Below are 20,297 nucleotides of genomic sequence, written 5' to 3'. Positions count from 1 at the left end.
CAATGGCAACATCATTCCCCTGGCAGATTAGATTAGCTCCAATCCTACTGACTTTTCATAAGGTCTTGGATTTAGCTATGTCTCTGGGCATGGGGACTGGAATGTATGGCAGAGACCATGAGATGATTATGTTGATTTGATTTGATTTATTAAATTTCTATGCCATCCATCTTCCCTACAACTCTGGGTTATGTTGATGGATGTTATCATGTATTTATTGTTATGCTGCTGTTTTGCTGTATTTTTAGCTGTCATTAGCTACCTAGAGACAAAATGGATGGCTAACATGTGACGTAACGTACCATGACGTGACATAACGTACTATGATGTAACGTAAGGTGACGTAATTTATTACGACTTGTTTACCACCTATAACAGTAATACATGCATGTGAAAGCCTGTGTTATTTTATACATTACTCTTTAGATGAATTAAAGTGGAAATATATACCTTACTATATGTGTTCTGAAAAATATAGCAACTCACCCAAAGTTTTACAAGCAAAAAGAGCCATTGCACTCTGTAGCCTATCTGGCCTGACAGCCTGGACCACAAGGACCTGCAAGTAAAAATGTTCACATCAGGCTCCTCAGCTGATTAGCAAACATCATCAAACACTTCTACATGGTTGGCGCAAAGAGTTGGACGAGTGAAATGTATCATAAAGATGAGCATTTTTAAAATTACAGCTTTCTAAAAAATGTGATAAAAGCTGCTTCCAATATTATTTATGCAATAAATTAATCTATTGTTTAATTAGTAGCGGAGATAAACAATGGAAAATAATAACCCTTATACAATTATGCATGGTATGCAAAAATGCACAGAGTAAAAAGTTCCTGGAACTTAGAAATATGCAATATATTTAGGGAAATTATTTTGGATAATTATTCCCAGATTTCTCTTTACCTGGGCTGGTTGCCATTTAAGAGACAACAGACTCACTCAGTGCTATCTCTTCCATTCTTTTCTCAGCCTCCCTACAATCTTTCACAACAAGGCTGATTTCAGTTTTGATACAGCAGACCATCAACTCAATTCCAGACAAATATGGCAATATTTCTAGCACTTGTCTTTCATTTAAGAAAGTTTTCTAGTTGATTTACTCTTGACATTGAGCAGTTAAAAGAAACATTTCTCTTATATTTCATACTTCAGATCTTAAGATACAGTAGATATCTAATGAGGATAGCACATTCCTTAGTTAATATTAACAGATAATGTATTATTTATAAAAGCTTAAGTGCAGGGCATGAATGAGAAGGTATAGAAATTATTTAAATGCAGTCATCAGCACTGTTCAGCCTCTTTAACAGAGACAATTCCAATTAAAATCTGATTAAAATTGGCAGTTCTTAATCTATGATTACTAAATGAATATACAGTATTAATTGTGCTGTTCAATCAGTTAATATTTTACTTTCCACTTTATTAAATGGCAGCTTCAGTGAGCTGGAAAAAGCTAGCCAGGCAGCTAAATTTACGGAAAATAAGCCAGCCTGTAGGAAGGATAGCAACATTTTCAATGGTTACACAGTAAACTTTCGGTTGATATGGGTGGGTTGATATAAAACATAGGTATGACCATTTACTGAGTAGCTGTTTAGGCTAAGATCACTTTGGAATGCATAGTTCAAGCACATATCTATTCTGAACTACAAAGAGCAAGAAAGAATATAAACTTAAATTCATGATTAATTGGATGGCTTATGATTTTAAACATTTTTAAAAATAGTAAAAAGTACAAAGATATGGATTCTGAATGTGGAACAGTCAATGTTTTGATACTGTCATGAATAGATCTTGGGAAGAAATAAGCAAGGGAAGAAAGAATAAAAGAAACAAAAATGAAATGATAGGAGGAAAAGCATACTATAATATAGATTCTTCTCCCAGATGGAAAGCTTACATAAAAAAGCAGATGTGATGGCTGCTTGGAGCAGATTGAAAAGAATTTCATTATAAAAGTGCCAAAAGTCTGTGAAGTTGAACTAATGGGAATTATGAAGAAAAAAGTCGCTCAGTAAATTGATAAAAGAGGCTGTTGATGAGGGAAAAAAAAGTAAGAGAAAGATTTCTGCAAAAAAAAATATTGAAACAAATTTAACAAAATATTCTTTGTCGTATTTACTAGGTACCAAAAAGATTCCTTAAAAATACTGGCTAATAAATTAACTGTGTTGGAAGTGTAAACAGAATGGGGGAACACTTACTCATAGTTTTCCTCAATTTACTTTGATATCTATACACTTGTTAATCTGGTATTATAAAGATCAATGTAATTTAAAAATGTTAGTATACCAGAACATTGAGTATGGGAAGCAATAGAAATGAGCCCAGATTTACAACTTGCAATCAGTCTACGGTTATTTTATGTTTAAGAGCTGGATGTATCATGGAAAGTGTGATCAATATTATCAATACCATGAAAGGTGAATAGTATGAATTTAATGTGGTCAAGATCTGGAAGTTAAGTTGAATAAGTTCTCGTAAGCATGCTTTTGCTTGCCTTCATTTTTCCCCCCTGATTTTTTTTTGGGGGGGGGAGGGGTGGTATATTGAACCAGGGTATATTGACTCCCTGGAGAAGAGCCAAATGCAGGGAAAGACTGAGGGCAAAAAAAGAATGACAGAGAATGAGGTGGCTGGATGGAGTCACCGAAGCAGTAGGCGAGAGCTTAAATGGACTCCAGAGGATGGTAGAGGACAGGAAGGCCTGGAGGAACGCTATCCATGGGGTTGCAATGGGTCAGACATGACTTCACAACTAACAACAACAACAATATTGAACTAATATTTTAAAAGAAAAAAGAAAAAACAAACGCAGTAACAGTCAAAATGGTGAAGCTTCTGGTTATAGGAAGGGTATTCACCTCAGGTCTACTGTAAACAAATGGACTACTTCATGTTTCTTTGGACCTGTTCTATTCATCTGTTCTTGCAAGTATATTAAGCCAGCTGGTTAAGAAAGTGACCAGAAGGCAATCTTATCTGTAATTCAAATCTAGAATCCAATTCAACGTCAGCAATTTACAGAATCAACTTTACAACTCTCTTGACATCACTGCAGAGACCAGAACTTCTTGTAAAAAAATCAGCTGATGTTTTCAGTCTTCACGTTATTAAGATGGATATTTAAAATATTCACATTTTCAGCCCTGGCTCAATCAATGTTTTTTAACTGAGAATACCAGTGACTGAATAAGAGATGTTAATATGGAAGGCTTGTACATTCAATTGGTGACTTATGGATCCTTCATAACGGGGAGGGGGGGGGAGGATGGCAGGAGGAAGCATCGAAAACTGCTTGACAAAATGAAAGATTTGAATCTACAGCTCCAGTAGGCTCACATTTAACAAATTAAGTCACATTTTTTTTGGTATTTTATAAGATTTATTACGCTATAAAAACTGCAAAAGCATGCTTTGAATAAACATGAAATCCAGCAGTGTAAGAGAAAAAGGATGGGGAAATATTCTGCCTTCTCTCCTCCCCTGCCACCCCACCTCCAAAGATTTGCATATGATTTATACTTGTCTAAAATTGTAGTCGAAAAATACCTGCTGAAATAGAGACATTCTATTTGCTATAATAGATGGAAATTCTTGTTCACACACTGAGCTCCGTGAGAAAGGCTGCCACAGTGCTTCATCTTGAAAGCAAACCATTTGATACAAAGTTGGGAGAGAGATCTATAAAATAAATCAACAGGTTTACATGTAAGAGGGGGAAAATCTATTTTTTTTATGCTGCATTGAAAAAATTAATTAACTGTCATATAATTTTAATTCTCAAACCATGCATTCATTGCACTTCTGTAAAACCATACTGGAATAGTTGTTTTCATTAATTTTCAAGGAATGGTTGTCATGTGGCTTAATAAATGTACCTGGTGTGTTGAGACAATATAACAATTGTAAAACCATATGTGTAGAAGTGGGGTTTCTTGCATTAAAGTAGAATTCCAATCAAAACCTCAGTGGGAGCCTGGATAAATCAAACTAGCCTATTTTCATAAAGCTAAATGTTATATTTAAACCCTTTCCTTATATCTAATCTCAAAGAGCTTACATATTATATATTTATATATCAAAAGAAGACAATATATGTAGTTCATGCTAAATTATGGAGCTCTTGGTGCTCTCTGAGCTTGTTTGCTTGCAGACATTTTTTCTAAATAAGCAGAACAGAACATAGAATACTAGATTCATAGGTAGATCAAATATGTTATTTTCAAACATATTTCTAATCATATTATTTGGTCCATACATAGTTGTTTAAAGGTCATTCTGAAACATCAACAATAAAGAACAGATTTAGGATTTTAAAGACCTTTGAGAGACAACACAATACATCAGCTACCTTACTTCTTTAGGGGCTCAGCTTAAAGTGTTGATTTTGGTTTTTGAATCTAGCTAAGCATGGCAAAATGAAGATTAAAAAAGGAACCTAATATGGTTTTTTTAAAAATAGACAAGGTTTTCAAAATTCAACTACAATTATTGGAAATGACCATTGTGAAGCATGACATGAAGGTTATAAATATGGCCCAAAGTTACTTTTTAAATATTTTTAATTCACATAATTTGAGAATTAGGGAAGAAGGAGAAACACTATTAACAGAGGCATTTTTAAAATTAGCTAATTACACATCACACATTAACATATATTACTGACCCTCCCAAATGATCAATTTCTGCATCATTAACTTGAAAACAAAGATGCTACTATGGAAGGGAAAAATAATACACGACTATGATTTCAGGGTACAGATGTTTGGAAGTAAAACTCAGGGTTTTTTAGAGTAAATTATTTTTCTGTAGAAAAAAAATATCAGAACTGTACCTTTAGAGTTGCCACTGCCCAGCTTCTTTCTTGTTCTATCCAAGAGGGAATCTGATCTCTGATGCTTTTGGTGGAATCCTGAATGATACAAAAATAAATTTTATTGCAAATGTTATAGGGCATGTATGTAAGGAAGTGAAACAAAATATTATTTGGTTGTGACAACCATTACCCCCAGGGCAATCACAAATGACTTGGTCAATCATTCAGCAGGCATTTTTCAGTTCTCCCAGTTGTCACAAAAGAGACTGTCACGTTCTGTTCAGATCTTTGCCAAATATATCTGTGAGCCTTAAGATTTGTCAATAAACATTAAGGCCAAAACTCTGATTTCTAAGACAGTGACAATACTAATGAATACATGATTCATCATTCTTCTTTTTTTAAAAAAGTCTGCTTCTCTTAGACTAGATCCATCTCATCCCTCTCCCTGCCCCATGAATTAAATTTTAAATGTCAAAACTCTCGTTAGCATTCACCATGAAAATATTCAGAGTTTGTGACTGTTTCTTTTGCAGGACCAAATCTGGTTTGGGTGTGATGGAGAGGGATGGTGAGAAGTCAGGAAAAGAAAGATCGAGCTGAAAGTCAGCCAGATCTGGCTGCAGACTGCAGAGAAAAACGATCTGGGAAAAACTTTCCCAATGTGTTGTTGTTTTTCCCCAAAACACCCCCCTGAAGTAAACATTTATCACTAATAACAAAATTATGAAAGGTCTGATATAACTTCTCCTGATAGCACAAACAGATTGTTATCGTTGAAAGAACCAATAACAGTTAATATTCAAACATTGATTATTTTATTAAATATAAAAGTTTCTGTTGAAGAGAACAGAATTATGTTCTTATTATGGCAGAGAAATAATCTATGACAGACTATACTTTTTGTCATTGTCAGAAAGATAATGTTAGATGGTACTTTTGCTCGGAAAAAAAAGGTGTTAAGTGACACTTACTGATTTTCTTAACATATCTCCAATGATTACACCGGTAAATGTGTCCCATTCCTGTAAGAACAATACAATTTTTAAAATGTTAAAACATAATGGAAATACTCAAACTACAGTCAAGGGTAATGTTTTCAAAGAGAAAATGGAGACATGACTAAATGGGCGTACTTGGAATTAGAAGTGCCAATTTTAATTTACTTTCCTACTTTTGTTCCATTCCAAATTGCCCCTTCTCAGCGAAACATTCATTGCATTTAGTAACGTGTTGTTAGAGATTAAGATAGCCCCAATCCAGTTGCTGTTCTCCAAAGCTTAAAAAACCTGACTATTCCCTCAGGCATTCAGACAGGATTCAAGATGAGCCTGACTTATTATATTGTGGTTTTTGGATTAAAATCTTTTTGAGGACCTTGCCTGCATTGTATAAATGTGTCTTACAGTATTGAGGTTTTATGCTCAGAGTCACAGGAGTAAAATAGTTAGTCAAATAATTTTAAAAAATAAATTAAACAAATAAATATTCGACTTCAGTCTGAAAGATACACACACACACACACATCTATATCTATCCATCTATCCATCTATCTTCTATCTATCTATCTATCTATCTATCTATCTATCTATCTATCTATCTATCTATCTATCTATCTATCTATCTATCTATCTATCTATCTACCTACCTACCTACCTACCTACCTACCTACCTACCTACCTACCTACCTACCCACCCATCCATCCATCCATCCATCCATCCATCCATCCATCCATCCAACATATACTGTACATCTGAGCGGCACAATGATGGCAAGTGCCTATGTACATTTTTTCTATTCCCATTCTCTTCTTCAATTAGTACTGATTACAGTAAAACATTACATTGACAACAACATTCAAAATAACTATAATAAAGAGTAAATTTTAGTAAATTCTAGTTCTCGTCTTATATTAACTCTCAGATCATACTGAAAAGGACATCTATGCAGCATCTCCACAAAATGCCTTAAGCTGTTAACAGTCTCACTGAGATTGACAGAGTCTGTGTAACTAGTTTTAAATTTGAAAGCAAACAAAAAAACCTGAATGACATCACTATGACTTATGACCACAATTGGGACCAGCATTTTAGTTGCTAAGCAATTGGTCATAAAGCAAAACATCAGATGACTGCATTGCTTAGCAACCGCAGTCCCAGTAATCCGTATTGCTGCTATTAAGCAAATTTTACCAGTTATTAGCCAAGCAATCCTCCCCAATCCAAGCTACTCTGGACTTGGTCTCTCCCAGCCCCCAAGCATCTAGTAAGGTAAAGGATTGCCTTCAATTTTCCCCACCTGCTTCTCTTCTCCCCACCCTCCCTTTTGGTGTCCCTCCACAATGCCTTGCTGACATTCACTGACACCTTCTTATTCCTAATGTTGACAAAGTGTTCCTGGTCTTGCTGCTGGGCCATATGAGGTTGGCTCTGTGCAGCATTTGTTTTTAAAGCACAAAGCAGCTTAAAGGGGCCAGAGTGAGAGAAAATATCTTTTTTTTTTTTGCCATATTCTTGGGGCATATGGGAATGACACAAAAAAAGAAAAAAAAAAAGCACAAAGCTTCCCCCTCTGGAGTCGGAGAGAGCTAAAATGCCCCTTTTTGTTCTGTTCCTGGATCCCATGCAACTGGCTTTAAGGGGAATAAAAGGCTGCTTTCCACTTTTTTTCTCTGCAACTCAAAGCTTGCTCCATGTGATCCACTGCAAGAGTGCAGTGAAGAGGCCTTTTTGATGTACTCCAGCTCAAGGATGGGCTGCTTTACGCTTCCCCTTCAGTGGTGGGATGTAACTGGTACGTCCTGGTACGGGCATACCGATGAATGCTGGGAGCACCAAATACCGTTCTGGTATGATGCTCCGGAGGCTCCACCCGCCCTCCTTACCTGTATTTGAGTCGATTGGGGCTTATGCGCATGCACACGGAGCATACAGCGCCTGCATGATGCTCCACCGAGAAGCTGAATGTTGTGGAGCGTCATGGGCGGTAAGTATGCATGCGCGCTCTGCGCATGTACTGCACGCATGCATGTGGTGGACGCCCGGCCCCGTTGCACTGTACAGGTTGCAACGGGATCCAGAACCCACAACTGTTCCCCCTCCCCTTTTTTGCAGGACAAAGCCAGCCCCATACAACTCAGCAGTCATGTTGGTCATGCCTTGGCAGCAGTGGGAGCAAGAAAATGGTGGTGAGAGTCAGCTGGGGGAGCAGAGCACAGGGTGTGATGGGGCCAGAGGGCATATAGATGGCGGGGGGGGGGGAGAGAGGAAATAATCAGGTGAGATCAGCTGCAGTGCCCCTGTGGTCTTAAGTGTGGGCAAGGTGCTTGAATTTTAATCATGTGTCTGGGGGAACGCTGCAATGGCTGTAACTTCAGGCATGGGCCCAAAGCCCTTCAGCACCATGGTAACTTTAAATTGTTGCTGGATGAACGGTCGTTAAATCAAGGGTTAATAGTGTAAAAACCATCAGAAATAATGGCCAATTAAAATTAAAGGGTAAGCATTACTATGTGACTTACATTGTTTTGAAAAAGTTCAGGATGCATTCCTTTCACAAAATGTAATGCAAACATTAGCTGATCCGCCTGTAATCAGAAGACAAAACATTAATAACATCTTATGCAATGTTCTCCTTGGAAAATAATACCCTAGAAAGTGTTTTTTTTATAGAAACAGATAAAGAAACCATGCAGCTGGTTACATATCCTCAGATTTTGCTAAGGAAAATTCTAAACCAGAGTATCTTGGTTCAAGGCAATATGATATTTTATTTCAATATTTTTAACTCCCGTGATTTCTGTGACTGCATTTTTTATCTCTGATCTTTTAAAATAGAACCCAACATTCTTATTCTTATTCCACCATTCTCCAAAACAGTAATCTTGGGCATTCTCATTTTCAATGAAATATACAATGATTCCTTTAAGCAATAGAAATGATGCAAAATTGAATTGATTGTTCAACAGTCAAAGGTAATATAACTTTGGTTTGGAAATCTTTTTATAATACTGAATGGCTACATTGTCAATATAGGAAGCAATGCTATATTTCAGCTGAAGTGAAAGGTAATTGAACTAGCTCATTTCTGAACCAAGCAACTACATAAATCCATAGCTATTAATTTATAGTTTTTCCAATGAATTCACTTTCTGAACTAACCACCAGCATTTTAAAATCATCTGTGATATCTAGATCAAATAGTCACACAGTTAATGCTCACGATCTAATGCTCACGATGCTCACTGTAATAAAAGCAAATGGTATTCTGAGATTTAAAATGATTTGTCTCCTTCCATATATGTAACCATATATGCAAGTTTAACATGCTGACACCGAAGATGTGTAATATAGGGTGAGTATATTTCATTGTTTAGGATAGTGGAACTTTCAAAGATTGGAAACAATTTACTTTCAAAAGTTTTAAAAGAATGAATATTGAATGTGCTCTAATGATGGGAATGATCAATAAAACCTCCTATCTATGCTTTTTTTTAAAAAAAAACAACTGTTGATGAATTTTACATGATGTGGAAATCATATAAAATACTTGGAAAAAATTCACTTATATCCATGATGGCAAACCTATGGCACGTGTGCCACAGGTGGCCTGCAGAGCCATTTGTTAGGGCATGTGAGGCATTGCACTGTCAGCTCCAGCGTGCATGAGTGCGCCGGCCAGCTGACTTCAACCTTCTTTTAAAGCTGTTTTTCACCCTCCGAAGGCTTCCCTGAAGCCTCCGGAGGGCGAAAAACAATCCAACGCGCAAATCAGAAGTTTGGAAACGGACTTCCGGTTTGCGCGTTGGGACATTTTTCATACTCCAGAGGTTTCAAGGAAGCCTTCTGAAGGCTCCGGGGCACGAAAAACGGCCCTACGTGCAAACCGGAAGTTCGTTCCTAAACTTCTAGTTTGCCCATAGGGCTGTTTTTCACGCTCTGGAAGCTTCAGGGGGAGGGTTAGGGTTAGGGTTAGGCTAGACTAGGGAGGCTGTTTTTGCTGTCCCCAGGCTCCTAGAAAGCCTCTGGAGCCTGGGAAGGGCAAAAAACGGGTCCATCGTGTCCCCAAAGCAGGGGGGGTGGGGAGGGTCACACGCACGCATAGCATTATAGCTCCCCCCTGTACTCCCCCCACTTTTGGCATGCGATGGGGAAAAGGATAGCCATCATTGATTTACCTTATTTGATGCAATGCCAAAAGTAAGTGATGTTGAACTCAACTCTGGTGATTTTATGTTGCCAAATTTCTTGACAACAATATGATGTGTTGCCATTGCATTCTTCCAGGAGTTTTGTTACTAGGAGTATTCCTAATAATTTTATAGTCACACAACAACTAAGGTCAACCCTAATTTTTTTGGGGGGGGGGGCACCTGCTTGCAAATTTATGAATAATTTCATGCGAAAACTTCTGTTCTGGGATCTCTTAATTGGTTTCCTAATAAAATGTCCTTCTGAAATATATGGAATGTTTTATTCATAAGGTTATCAGTTTCTGGGCTATATTTGTTTTACATGCTGTGGAACATTGTATTCTTGCACCCACCCTAGCCATTTCTGCCTTTTCCCAGAGATATTATAATTCTTTGTTCCTATTCTCTTCAAGTGGATGGCTCTAGCTGACATGTATAGCATTTAGAAGAAAAAAATATGCACAATTTTATCCTCAAGTGGAAGGAAGATAGATATCTCTATTGGGCTGTTCAGTCTCATATATGCCCACTCATGTGATATGTGCATATTCATTATTGCGATCCATTCCTGTATAAATTGAATGTGCCTCCACTATTAGGGTGGTTACTCAAAAGAAAGCCTTCTGTTTCCCAGACCATGAAATTCATTCCCCTGGAAGTTTAATGTGTTATATTGGAAAATTACAGTTTCTATAATATTGGTTAAGCCAATATAATATGTTCTCAATCTTCTGACTGTATTTATGTATTTTGAAGCCAATCTAACTACAATATACAAGTACAGGTAGAGGTGTGAGGTAATATTGACCACAATGACATTTTTACTATATATATTTTTTTAAAGTCATAGGTTGCAAAATATGCCAATCAACTATTCAATTGTTATTTATATGGATATATTGTGAACTAGCATTAAAATCGGGACAACCCTGGTTCTAACCCTAGATTATCTAATGAAGGTCACTCTTCATTTAGAGATAGAATGTTGTTGTTTTTGGTTTCAGATAAGCTCTTATAAGCTCATTGAAACAAATTTTCTTCTTAGTTCGAACTTAGTGCTTTAGAAGTTTTTATTGTCTCGGTGCTGTAATGAGGCAAGTCTCATGGTGAGCAAAAAGACTGTTCATAAACCAAGAAAATTTGTGCTGCCATACAAGACAAAAGGATCCTATATACAATTCACATGACTTGAAAAGTACCATTTACTAACAAAAAACAATATTTGGCAGCTTTGTACATCCACTGATTCATATTTTCAAGTGAGCCAATTTATGGCTACTCCAGAAATATAATTCCACATTCAGCACAGTGAATCAGTGCAAAGGAAAATGGCAACTTACCTTAAATAAACAACGACAGACATATTCATATACCAAGTGTTTCAATGAGCTGATAAGAGACTTTATTCTTTCCTCAGTATTTCCTAAATCCTGAAAAAGAATGATCAGATATTTAACAATATTATGCAATACTTTATGGATCAAAAATACCTAAAAACAACTTAAGATTGAAGGGTTTTATCTCAAAGCACACACATTTCAGAGCAGTGGTCCCACAAGTGGAGCTGGGCGCACAAGCATACCCCCCTGCCACTTGTGTGGCCTGATTCTGAACATTGAGTCCAGCAGTTGGGAACCCCTTTTTTCAGACAATGGGCTTGATTTATAATCAACAATTTAATCCAAAATATGATCTAACTGCATCATGAATTATAAAAGAAATCTGGGCCCGAGAGACAGAGTACATGTGCATAGTTCTCCTGCCAATGAATATTAGTCTTTCAAAATTTGTAATAAGAAGCATTACAATCAGAAAGCTTTATTTTACCTCATTTAAATGCAGTCTGAGGTAACCTAATTAGCTTAAAACCATTTGTGTTTACAGTTCTTTATTATTTAAAGTATGCTAATTAACCTGTCAAATGAAGAGGAAAAAGAAACATTCAAGGAAAAGTAAGATCTTCCATACCACAAATAATTGGTATTGGTATAATTGGGCACCCCTTAATCTTGAAGTGACACCTCTCTCTAGTACACTAAAAAAACACAATAAATTATTCTTTCAGGTTCTCTAGCCTACCTTCTAAGACCAATTGCCTTACCTTGAACAAGGTGTATAAATTCTACACTGAGTAACTTAACATTAAAAAAGGCAGTAGGACATCTGTCAAGAAACTGGTTCATGTCCACCAAGAATCATCAGGAGTCAATTAGAGGAGACATTTCTCTTTAAAACAGGAATTTCTTCCTATTGTTTCAAAACTAGCAGAAGCCAGGATCTACATGTCCTAAATGGAGATTTCATTATTAACTAATTAATTGTGAAATTAGCTGATTTCAGAAGAATCAGAAGTTTGCTATACAAAAGTTTGGTTGTTCCAAGGATAAATATACAACATTCCTTAACAAAATGTTACAATCAAAGAGATATCCGAAGATGAAGACAGATTTTATTATACAATGTGTCGCTGAATGTAAGACTATCTACTAAAATTATAGCAGCTGTGGGGAGGGGAACATGGAAGCCCCATAGTGATATAACCATATCACGCACAATGATGCAAGCTCCCCCCTTTTCTGTGTGGATTGTCATGTGACCTGCCTGCCCCAAAGAAGTGAGACTTGTGATGCAGCACTGTGATACTTTCTTCCTTCTGATTTAGTGGTGAGATCTAGCAGATGTTGCTGTATTACTGTATCTAGAATAGAAAATCTGTTTTTTTATTGTTGCTGCATTATTGGAAAATGTGATGTGTTTTCCCTTTCTCACTGATTATTTTTTTTAAGGTTTGAGACACTAACATTATATACTTACTTCATTACCTGGAAATTGTAAAGTTTGATAATGTACTTTCAGGTGACTGAAATAGAGAAAAAGTAACTACATATTCAAACTTGTTTGCTCTGCTATTCGGTTTACCCAGAATAATAACATTCATCACATTTCCAACTGTTTTGTTGGAACAACTGAACTGGGGAAACATAATACACTTTCCTGCAGCTTGTGCAAAAGGGAATTAATTTTTAGGCCCAAAGGAACATTAATCCCATCTTATTTTCATGGAACATACAGAACTGAGGGTTTGAAAACTGGGCTTCAAATCCAAAAATAATGATAGTAGTCATTAAGTGAAAAAGCTCTGTTGACAATGGGATCTGACTCCAAGAATAATATGATCCTCCTGCTAGTCTGGTTCATATATTGAAACAGTAAGAAGCTGATCATATTATGGGTATCTCAGATAGTGGGGAACTATGAGTATGGTTTTTTTCCTAGTCTTGTGGCTAAATTGAGAAAGGAAGGAAATGCATACAGTAGCTCAGTCTAGCTCAATCAATTTTCTCTTAGGTTTGGAAAGCCCTGCAAAATGTTATATCTAATCACTCTGCAGTTCCAGTCAACTTAGCGTTTCCTTTGGGAGTTTGTTCAGAAAAGTTAATTGCTTATACTCTGATTCAGACAGAAATCTATATGGGTTTGCTTTTTCCAAACCAACAAGAAATGTTCCAACCATTCATCCGGCCATACTTCGTTAGCAAACAAAAGAGAAGTAAGATTTGTCTATTGTAAGATACTAATAAGCATGCTTTCTCACTACCTAATCAGTTCCTGACTATCAGTTGAAATATGGGTGTGCTTTTGATGCTATGAAAAACAACAACTATTTGATTCATAATTTTCTTTCTTGGCTGCTGAAAATCGCTTATTTTGCTACCATTTTGGCACTTCTGAAAGTGAAATCTGCCAATTTGAATTACAATTCTGAGTCTGGAGTTCAGAATGTTGCAACTAGGTGTTTCAACTTTTTTTACTAGAGAATCTATGCTTTGGTTCTAATCCAAAGCATTGAGCAGAAAAAATTCAAAGGACAATGCTTTCAAGTTTGTTCAGTAAATATTCAGTAAATATTTTTAAGGCATTCTTAGACAGTTTAGGTGTGAAATCAGGTGCAAAGATTGGGGAAAAGATTAAGGTAAAGGTTCACCCGCACTAGTTGTTTTTCGGCTCTGGGGACGGTGCTCATCTCAGTTTCTAAGCCAAAGACCAGCGCTGTCCAAAGACGTCTCCGTGGTCATGAGGCTGGCATGACTCAACGCCGAAGGCACATGGAATGCTGTTACCTTCCCACCAAAGTGGTCCCTATTTTTCTACTTGCATTTTTACATGCTTTCGAAATGCTAGCTTGGCAGAAACTGGGACAAGTAACAGGAGCTCATTCCATTAGGCGGTACTAGGAGAAAACATTACATCTGTAGTAAAACATCTATAGAATACAGCTTGGACTCCAATTTTCTGTATATATTGGTCTTCACATCTGATCTTGGGAGTATCTCTTGCACCACTTGGAATTATCATGATAGTAATGGCTGTTACCAAAGTATCAATAGAGATACTTGGAGCATTTCAGGAAAAATATAGAATTCTTTGGATAATTTATGAACTTGCATTTTTTTAAAAAAGGCCCAACGTCAACATACAAAGTATTCTGGGATTAAAAGCTTTTAATGTATGAGGGTCACTTTTAATGTTTTAGAGGAGTCTAAGAGCAATAGTTGGAGAGATGATGATTCAAATGAATCATGTCGGGAATATTTTCTTGATGTTTTTAAAAGAAATTTTCAGGTCTTTGTTTTCTAGCCTGTATTAAGTTCATTGTACGACATGTGCTGATGTTTTCACGGGCTTCCTATAAAAATTGCAGAAAATATTACTACCAGCTTCAATAATTACAGCTGGTAGAACCTGTGGTGCCTTTAAAATATGGGCTTAGGAGTGCATGTGGCTTTCAGGCTGTAGGCTACCTACCTGTAATTTAAAACAGGCAAACAAACCCCATAAAAAGTCTGCACTGTCCTCCTATCGGTAAAAATGCTTAATTTAATGGTGAAATGTGGTACTGGGCTGGGACTGTTAATAAAGATTGTTGCTTGAAAATTAAGAAATAAATGAAGAATTTGTATTTACATAAATAGAATCTCATTTGCATTCTCCTGACTATGGAACTATGCTTTGTTTAGCCAAGGAGAATTATATGTTTTATTTAGGTCTCTTGTCACGTAATTTTATACAAATATACAAATAAATTTCCTTCAAATACAATGATTATGGTGCAATACACTAGGTGTCAATGGTGTGCACTCACTAATGGAAGGAGTGCCTTTATTTCTTTTTTTTTAATGTTACTTCAGCTAGCCTTATTTCTAGTTCTTGGGGCAAAAAAGGTAAATGCAGTAAGTGTGTGTATGTGTGTGTGAGAGGAGGGAGGGAGGGAAGGAGAGAGGGAGAGAGGGAGGGAGGGAGGGAGGGGGGGAGATACACGCATCTGTTTGAACTATTGGCACATACCAGTTCACTTTGCAGAGCCCTTTGAAAAAGTCTCAGGAAAGAAGCCAGACTAAAACGATACATGTTGTTAATTTTGGACAAGTCAGAAATAATAAAATACATCTTGCTGCCACTTTCAGCCAGAGTGAGATATGCATCCCTTTCCTGAAAATAAAGAAGATTAAATGTTAGAGCTCTATTGCCACCTATTGGAGATGTATACACACAATGAAATTAAAAATACAAATAACATACAACAATTCAATAGAATAGAAGGTACTTTATCAATGTCAACATGCATTCATGTGTGCACATGACAAAGCAAAACATTTATGTTTTATTAGACAGTCAGTTTTAGCCAAATGGGCAATAACCTCTTGCCCCAATATTGACTTATAGCAAGTTGAAAGAGGTAAGAGGATGCACAAAAATCTATTATATTTCTAGATCATTTGCAATGGCCAATATTGGCTACAATCCACTAGGGACAAAAAAGACAGTAATAAAAATTCAGAGACATATTTGAATCCTAGTAATTGACCTCTGTAACAGATAATCTCTTGCTTGCCCCACTATAACATACTCCATGTGCAGTCATCCTTGGAAACAACTTGAAAAGGCAGTTAGTACAAAATTGCCGCAGCTATTGTTGGTAAGACACCACCGCCCATGTAGAATAAGTTCCTGCATTAATTACTAGCAAATGTCTGGGCCCAAATCAAAGTACTGGTCATTATCTTCAATGCCTTACTCAGTGTACCACTGGGATATATAAGGCAACACCATAGTTAAACTGAATCTGCCCATCTGGTCCAGACATTTAGAGAAGGGCTGACAATAGTACTTACCTGCTAAGTGGTACATGGGATATGAAAAAGATAAGTGAAGGGGGGAAAAACCCTTTTCTGTTATAGTTCCTACCCTCTGAAACTTTTCCCATTGGTGGTATGTGCAGCCCTAAACCTCCTGGAATTATGTAAGCATGTTGGAATCCATTATGTCTTGATCTTGATTGTCATATGTCATCATATCTTTTTTTAGTTTACTTTATTGTCATTGTACTTCGTACAACAAAATTTAACGCTATCTTCAGTGTATATTATAACTATAAAAATAAAACACAAACACACATCCTTCACATTCTATACAATTGAATTGAAAACCCGGTATTGCATTAATATTGCACTATACAGTGGAATTCAATTGGTTACTGCCCTGGGATAGAAGCTGCTTTTCAGCCTATTTGTCCTTGTTTTTATTATCCTGTACTGTCGGTCAGATGGTAATAGTTCAAAAAAATGGTGCCCAGGATGAGATGAATCTTTAAGAATGTTTTGAACTTTCTTAAGGCAGCAGGAGCTATAAAGCTTTTCCAGGGAGGGGAGAGGGCAACCAATGATGCTCTGGGCAATGATGTTAATCCTTTGGAGTGCTGTCCTATCCGCCACTGTGCAATTGGCAAATCATACACAGGTGCAGTAAGTTAAAATACTATCTATGGTGCAACGATAGAAGGTCACAAGCTCCACTATGAAATCATATGAAATTGTACTAGGATTATTTAGATATACCTTGCTTTTATAATGTTTCTTTCTTTCTGCTGTTCACCAGAAACTCTTTAGGGATCGAGATGAGCTAAAAAAATTATTAAATAAATAAGAGTCCTGATACAAACGCTGGCGTTCTGTACTACTGCCTCAACAACGGCACAAGTATTTAAATCACAGCATTTGAATGATAATACTATGACACAAAATACATTACTGGGGCCCTTCCATAGGTTCCTGTTCTGATAAGTAATGTTTCATAAAGTTTCCAGACTTAAATTATAACTGTTGAACAACCATTTAAGCAACCAGGAAAAAACAGATGGGAATGTATAACATAGGAGTGAACTGGTAATTTAGTGTTTGGCTATTTATGGAAAACCACTTTAAAATTCCAAAGAGCTTAAAATGCCATCTGTGATTTGGCATATGGATTTTCTATCACAACCAAAGTCTAAAATATAACTGGATGTACCCCAAACCCTCAAGAGAAATTTTTAACTGCTGTTGCTAGATATGTACTCAGAAACTATTTGTGAATTAATCTACTGTACTTTCAATGAACTCTGAAATTTCGCAACTAAATTAAAAGAATTATAGGAAAAGAGTTATTCTCACATTCCCATTAACCTGCAGGTTTCTCTTAATTGAGGTATTTATCTACTAGCATATAAATTGTATTATATTGCAGCAAGTCAAGACTTAATGGATCACTTCCTGATAGGAAATGCAATGAGGCAGGCGTTAAAAGAGAAAAACAGCTCTTGATAGTTGGACAAAATAAAAAGAAAGAAAGAAAAAAGTGATAAGACATACAAAAGGAAAAGACAGATACTAGTATCTTTGTGATAAATTAACCAGTTTACCTATAAGCATGAATGAGAAATTTTCTTCACATATTTTTTTAAAGAGGAAAAAAAATACATTCTGTATTAAATCTTTTTAGTAGGTTAGTAAACTTTTAATTGTTTAAATTAGAGTTCCCAACCTTTCCAGCTTTGTGGGTGGGTGGAGGGAGAGAGGGGATGGTTCTGCATTAGCAAACGGCAAACGTAAGCCCACAAATCCATTTGCACAAGTAGCAGGCATGTGCAACTGCATGTACATGCGCTCACCCACTGCTGGCGCAAGTGGGGATGCGTGGGCATGTGCTTGCCCACTGTTTTCGTGGCCCGGTGGAAAACAGCTCATGGCCTACTAGTGGGCCGCAGCCCAGAGATTGAGGACCCCTGGTTTAAAATATTTTTATACTATTTACAAGTAATCTATCTATCTTCTCTATCGCTCTCTATATACAAGTGTGTGTGTATGTGTGTTTGTGTGTGTGTGTGTGTGTGTGTGTGTTCCAGCAATTTCAACCAAGCTTGGTACACAAATGACTTACTCTCTGAAGACAAATACTGGGGGGGGGGGTGTAAGACAATCCTAACACCCCTCGGGCAGTGTATTCTCTCACAATACACTGTTGTGCCTTAAAATGGTTTTTACTGTACTGCCATAAAATAACTTACACTGTACAGCACAGTGGAGTTGCCATGGTAACGGCTTCACAGTACTCCACAAGGGGGCTCCCTCTGATAAGGGGAAATCCAATATTAGAAATTACGTTTGGTCAAGACATTTTCCCTGTACAAATAAATATCCGGCCGATGCTGGGTTATCACCTAGTTATCAATAAAGGAGACAGTACTATTAATGGCTCTCTTGTGCCCTTGCAGATGTCAAAACCAGGGTGACAGTCAGCAAAGAGAAACCTGTGAATCTTAGCTATGTGATACGAGTGGACAGTGAGCTATTTTGTTTGATAAAGATGAGAAAAATCAGATAGAAAGACAATTGATAGAACAGATGGAAAGCAGGCAAAGGAATATTAGAATTAAAACAAATTATTATTAGAGAGAAGTAGATACAGTGAACATTTGACCATAAAGTCGGCAAGAATCAAGCCTGACTTGATCTCTCTTAACTAGTTCAACCAAGGTTAGATACACTGTCACGATGGATTAGACATGTTGGACCTCTATCTGACTTGAAAGCCCTAATATTCTGTGCCATCCACATTTCATTTTTCCTTATATTTTCCCAGTCGTTTCTACCCACCCAGTTCAGTCTGGCAGGTTGGGAATGTTATGGGTACTATTATTCAAGAATTGTCAGGTAGTGAGTACCAGAATATGTGGTTTCTTCGTTATAGCCCCTACTGGATGATTCTAATCCTTGTGGCCTTTCATAAGGCTAGGAAAACCTGGTTGTGTGCCTGAGCTTGGGGCCCTATTTTTTGGTGTATTAACATCCTTGGCTATAGATCTAGTCGGTGACCATGTATATTTATTTTCTATTGCTTTAATCATTTTAATTTGTGTTTATGTTTTTATGATATACACTGCCCAGAGTCATTTACTGTGAGGGGCAGCTCTAGAAATCAAATAAATAATATTTAGAAAAAAGATAATAGTTTTAGATTTCACTCTGATATGAGCAAGAGAAACAAAAAATATTTAACATAAGGCTCTATGTACCTAAAATCCTAGTTTTTTTTACTCACATACATTTATGATAGGTTCTTCCAATTAATATATGTTATTTGATATACAGTATGAAGGAAGCTAATCAGGATAACCTTATCTTTTCAACTGTCTTTCAAATCTATAGATGCATACCAGACATAATTTAAAAAATACATTCATGTTCATTGAGAGCAGAACTTCACTTATATTATCTGATTATATCACTAAAAACTATCAAAAAAAGGGAATATAGAAACTGTTCAGTTCTATACGGGATCTAATGAGTCATCTTGCAATATTTTCTCCACTGAAATCATCATAACTTAGAAGTGCCTTTTTTGGGATGTGTCATACAAATGGATTATTTTAAAATAGACTGATGTTTTTCATGGTATGATGGCAAAGTAATATTTTTTACTGATATTATGCATTTTCAGAATAAAAGATAAAACTGTTTAGGTTGAAAATAACCTCAGGAGACCACAGAAGATTTTCTAACAGAAATCCAGTTCTTGAATTTATTAATCCACTGGGAGCTAAAATAAAACATGTTATTTAAGTAATACATCCTCTAATAAACCAAACCAAATACTTACCTGATCAAGGGAAATCTGAAGTCTATAAAACTCAACAAGAGATTCTTGAATGAGGGCACTACTTGCTTTAGTTTGATTCAGAGATTCAATCAGATCCTTATTTTCAAGTATATTTCCCTTACAAGTTGCAAGCGTCTGCAACAACAACAAAAATTATTTTAATTTTTAGAATACTTTGAATCGTTGACAGATAACAAAGATATTTAAATCCACATTGTCTGAATAGATCACAATTGGTTAATATGTCGTATCTTTCAAATGCTCCAACTTTCTTAATCAAGTCTCAAACTCAAAGGTGCTTT

At 36.4% G+C, this 20,297-nt stretch overlaps 1 protein-coding gene across 2 annotated transcripts in view; it reads right to left on the bottom strand.

Moving 5' to 3' along the window:
• The window catches only part of DYNC2H1 (dynein cytoplasmic 2 heavy chain 1), a 151,483-nt gene that overhangs the window by 51,695 nt on the left and 79,491 nt on the right, over nucleotides 1–20,297 (bottom strand). For both annotated transcript variants that reach the window (XM_087721147.1, XM_087721148.1), the window contains exons 68-75: nucleotides 19,996–20,130; nucleotides 15,367–15,510; nucleotides 11,361–11,450; nucleotides 8,350–8,415; nucleotides 5,803–5,853; nucleotides 4,847–4,924; nucleotides 3,562–3,693; nucleotides 487–559 (exon numbers count right to left, since the gene is read on the bottom strand). In XM_087721147.1, coding sequence (XP_087577273.1) covers nucleotides 487–559; nucleotides 3,562–3,693; nucleotides 4,847–4,924; nucleotides 5,803–5,853; nucleotides 8,350–8,415; nucleotides 11,361–11,450; nucleotides 15,367–15,510; nucleotides 19,996–20,130 — 769 coding nt within the window. The remainder of the gene's footprint in view (nucleotides 1–486; nucleotides 560–3,561; nucleotides 3,694–4,846; nucleotides 4,925–5,802; nucleotides 5,854–8,349; nucleotides 8,416–11,360; nucleotides 11,451–15,366; nucleotides 15,511–19,995; nucleotides 20,131–20,297) is intronic.

This window comes from Thamnophis sirtalis, unplaced genomic scaffold, assembly GCF_051295495.1.
Source record: "Thamnophis sirtalis isolate CommonGarterSnake01/CBP01778 unplaced genomic scaffold, rThaSir2_p1.2 scaffold_8, whole genome shotgun sequence".
NCBI classification, from domain to species: Eukaryota; Metazoa; Chordata; class Lepidosauria; order Squamata; family Natricidae; genus Thamnophis; species Thamnophis sirtalis.
Note: the sequence above shows the minus strand (reverse complement) of the source record. Positions and strands in the feature narration are given on the sequence as shown.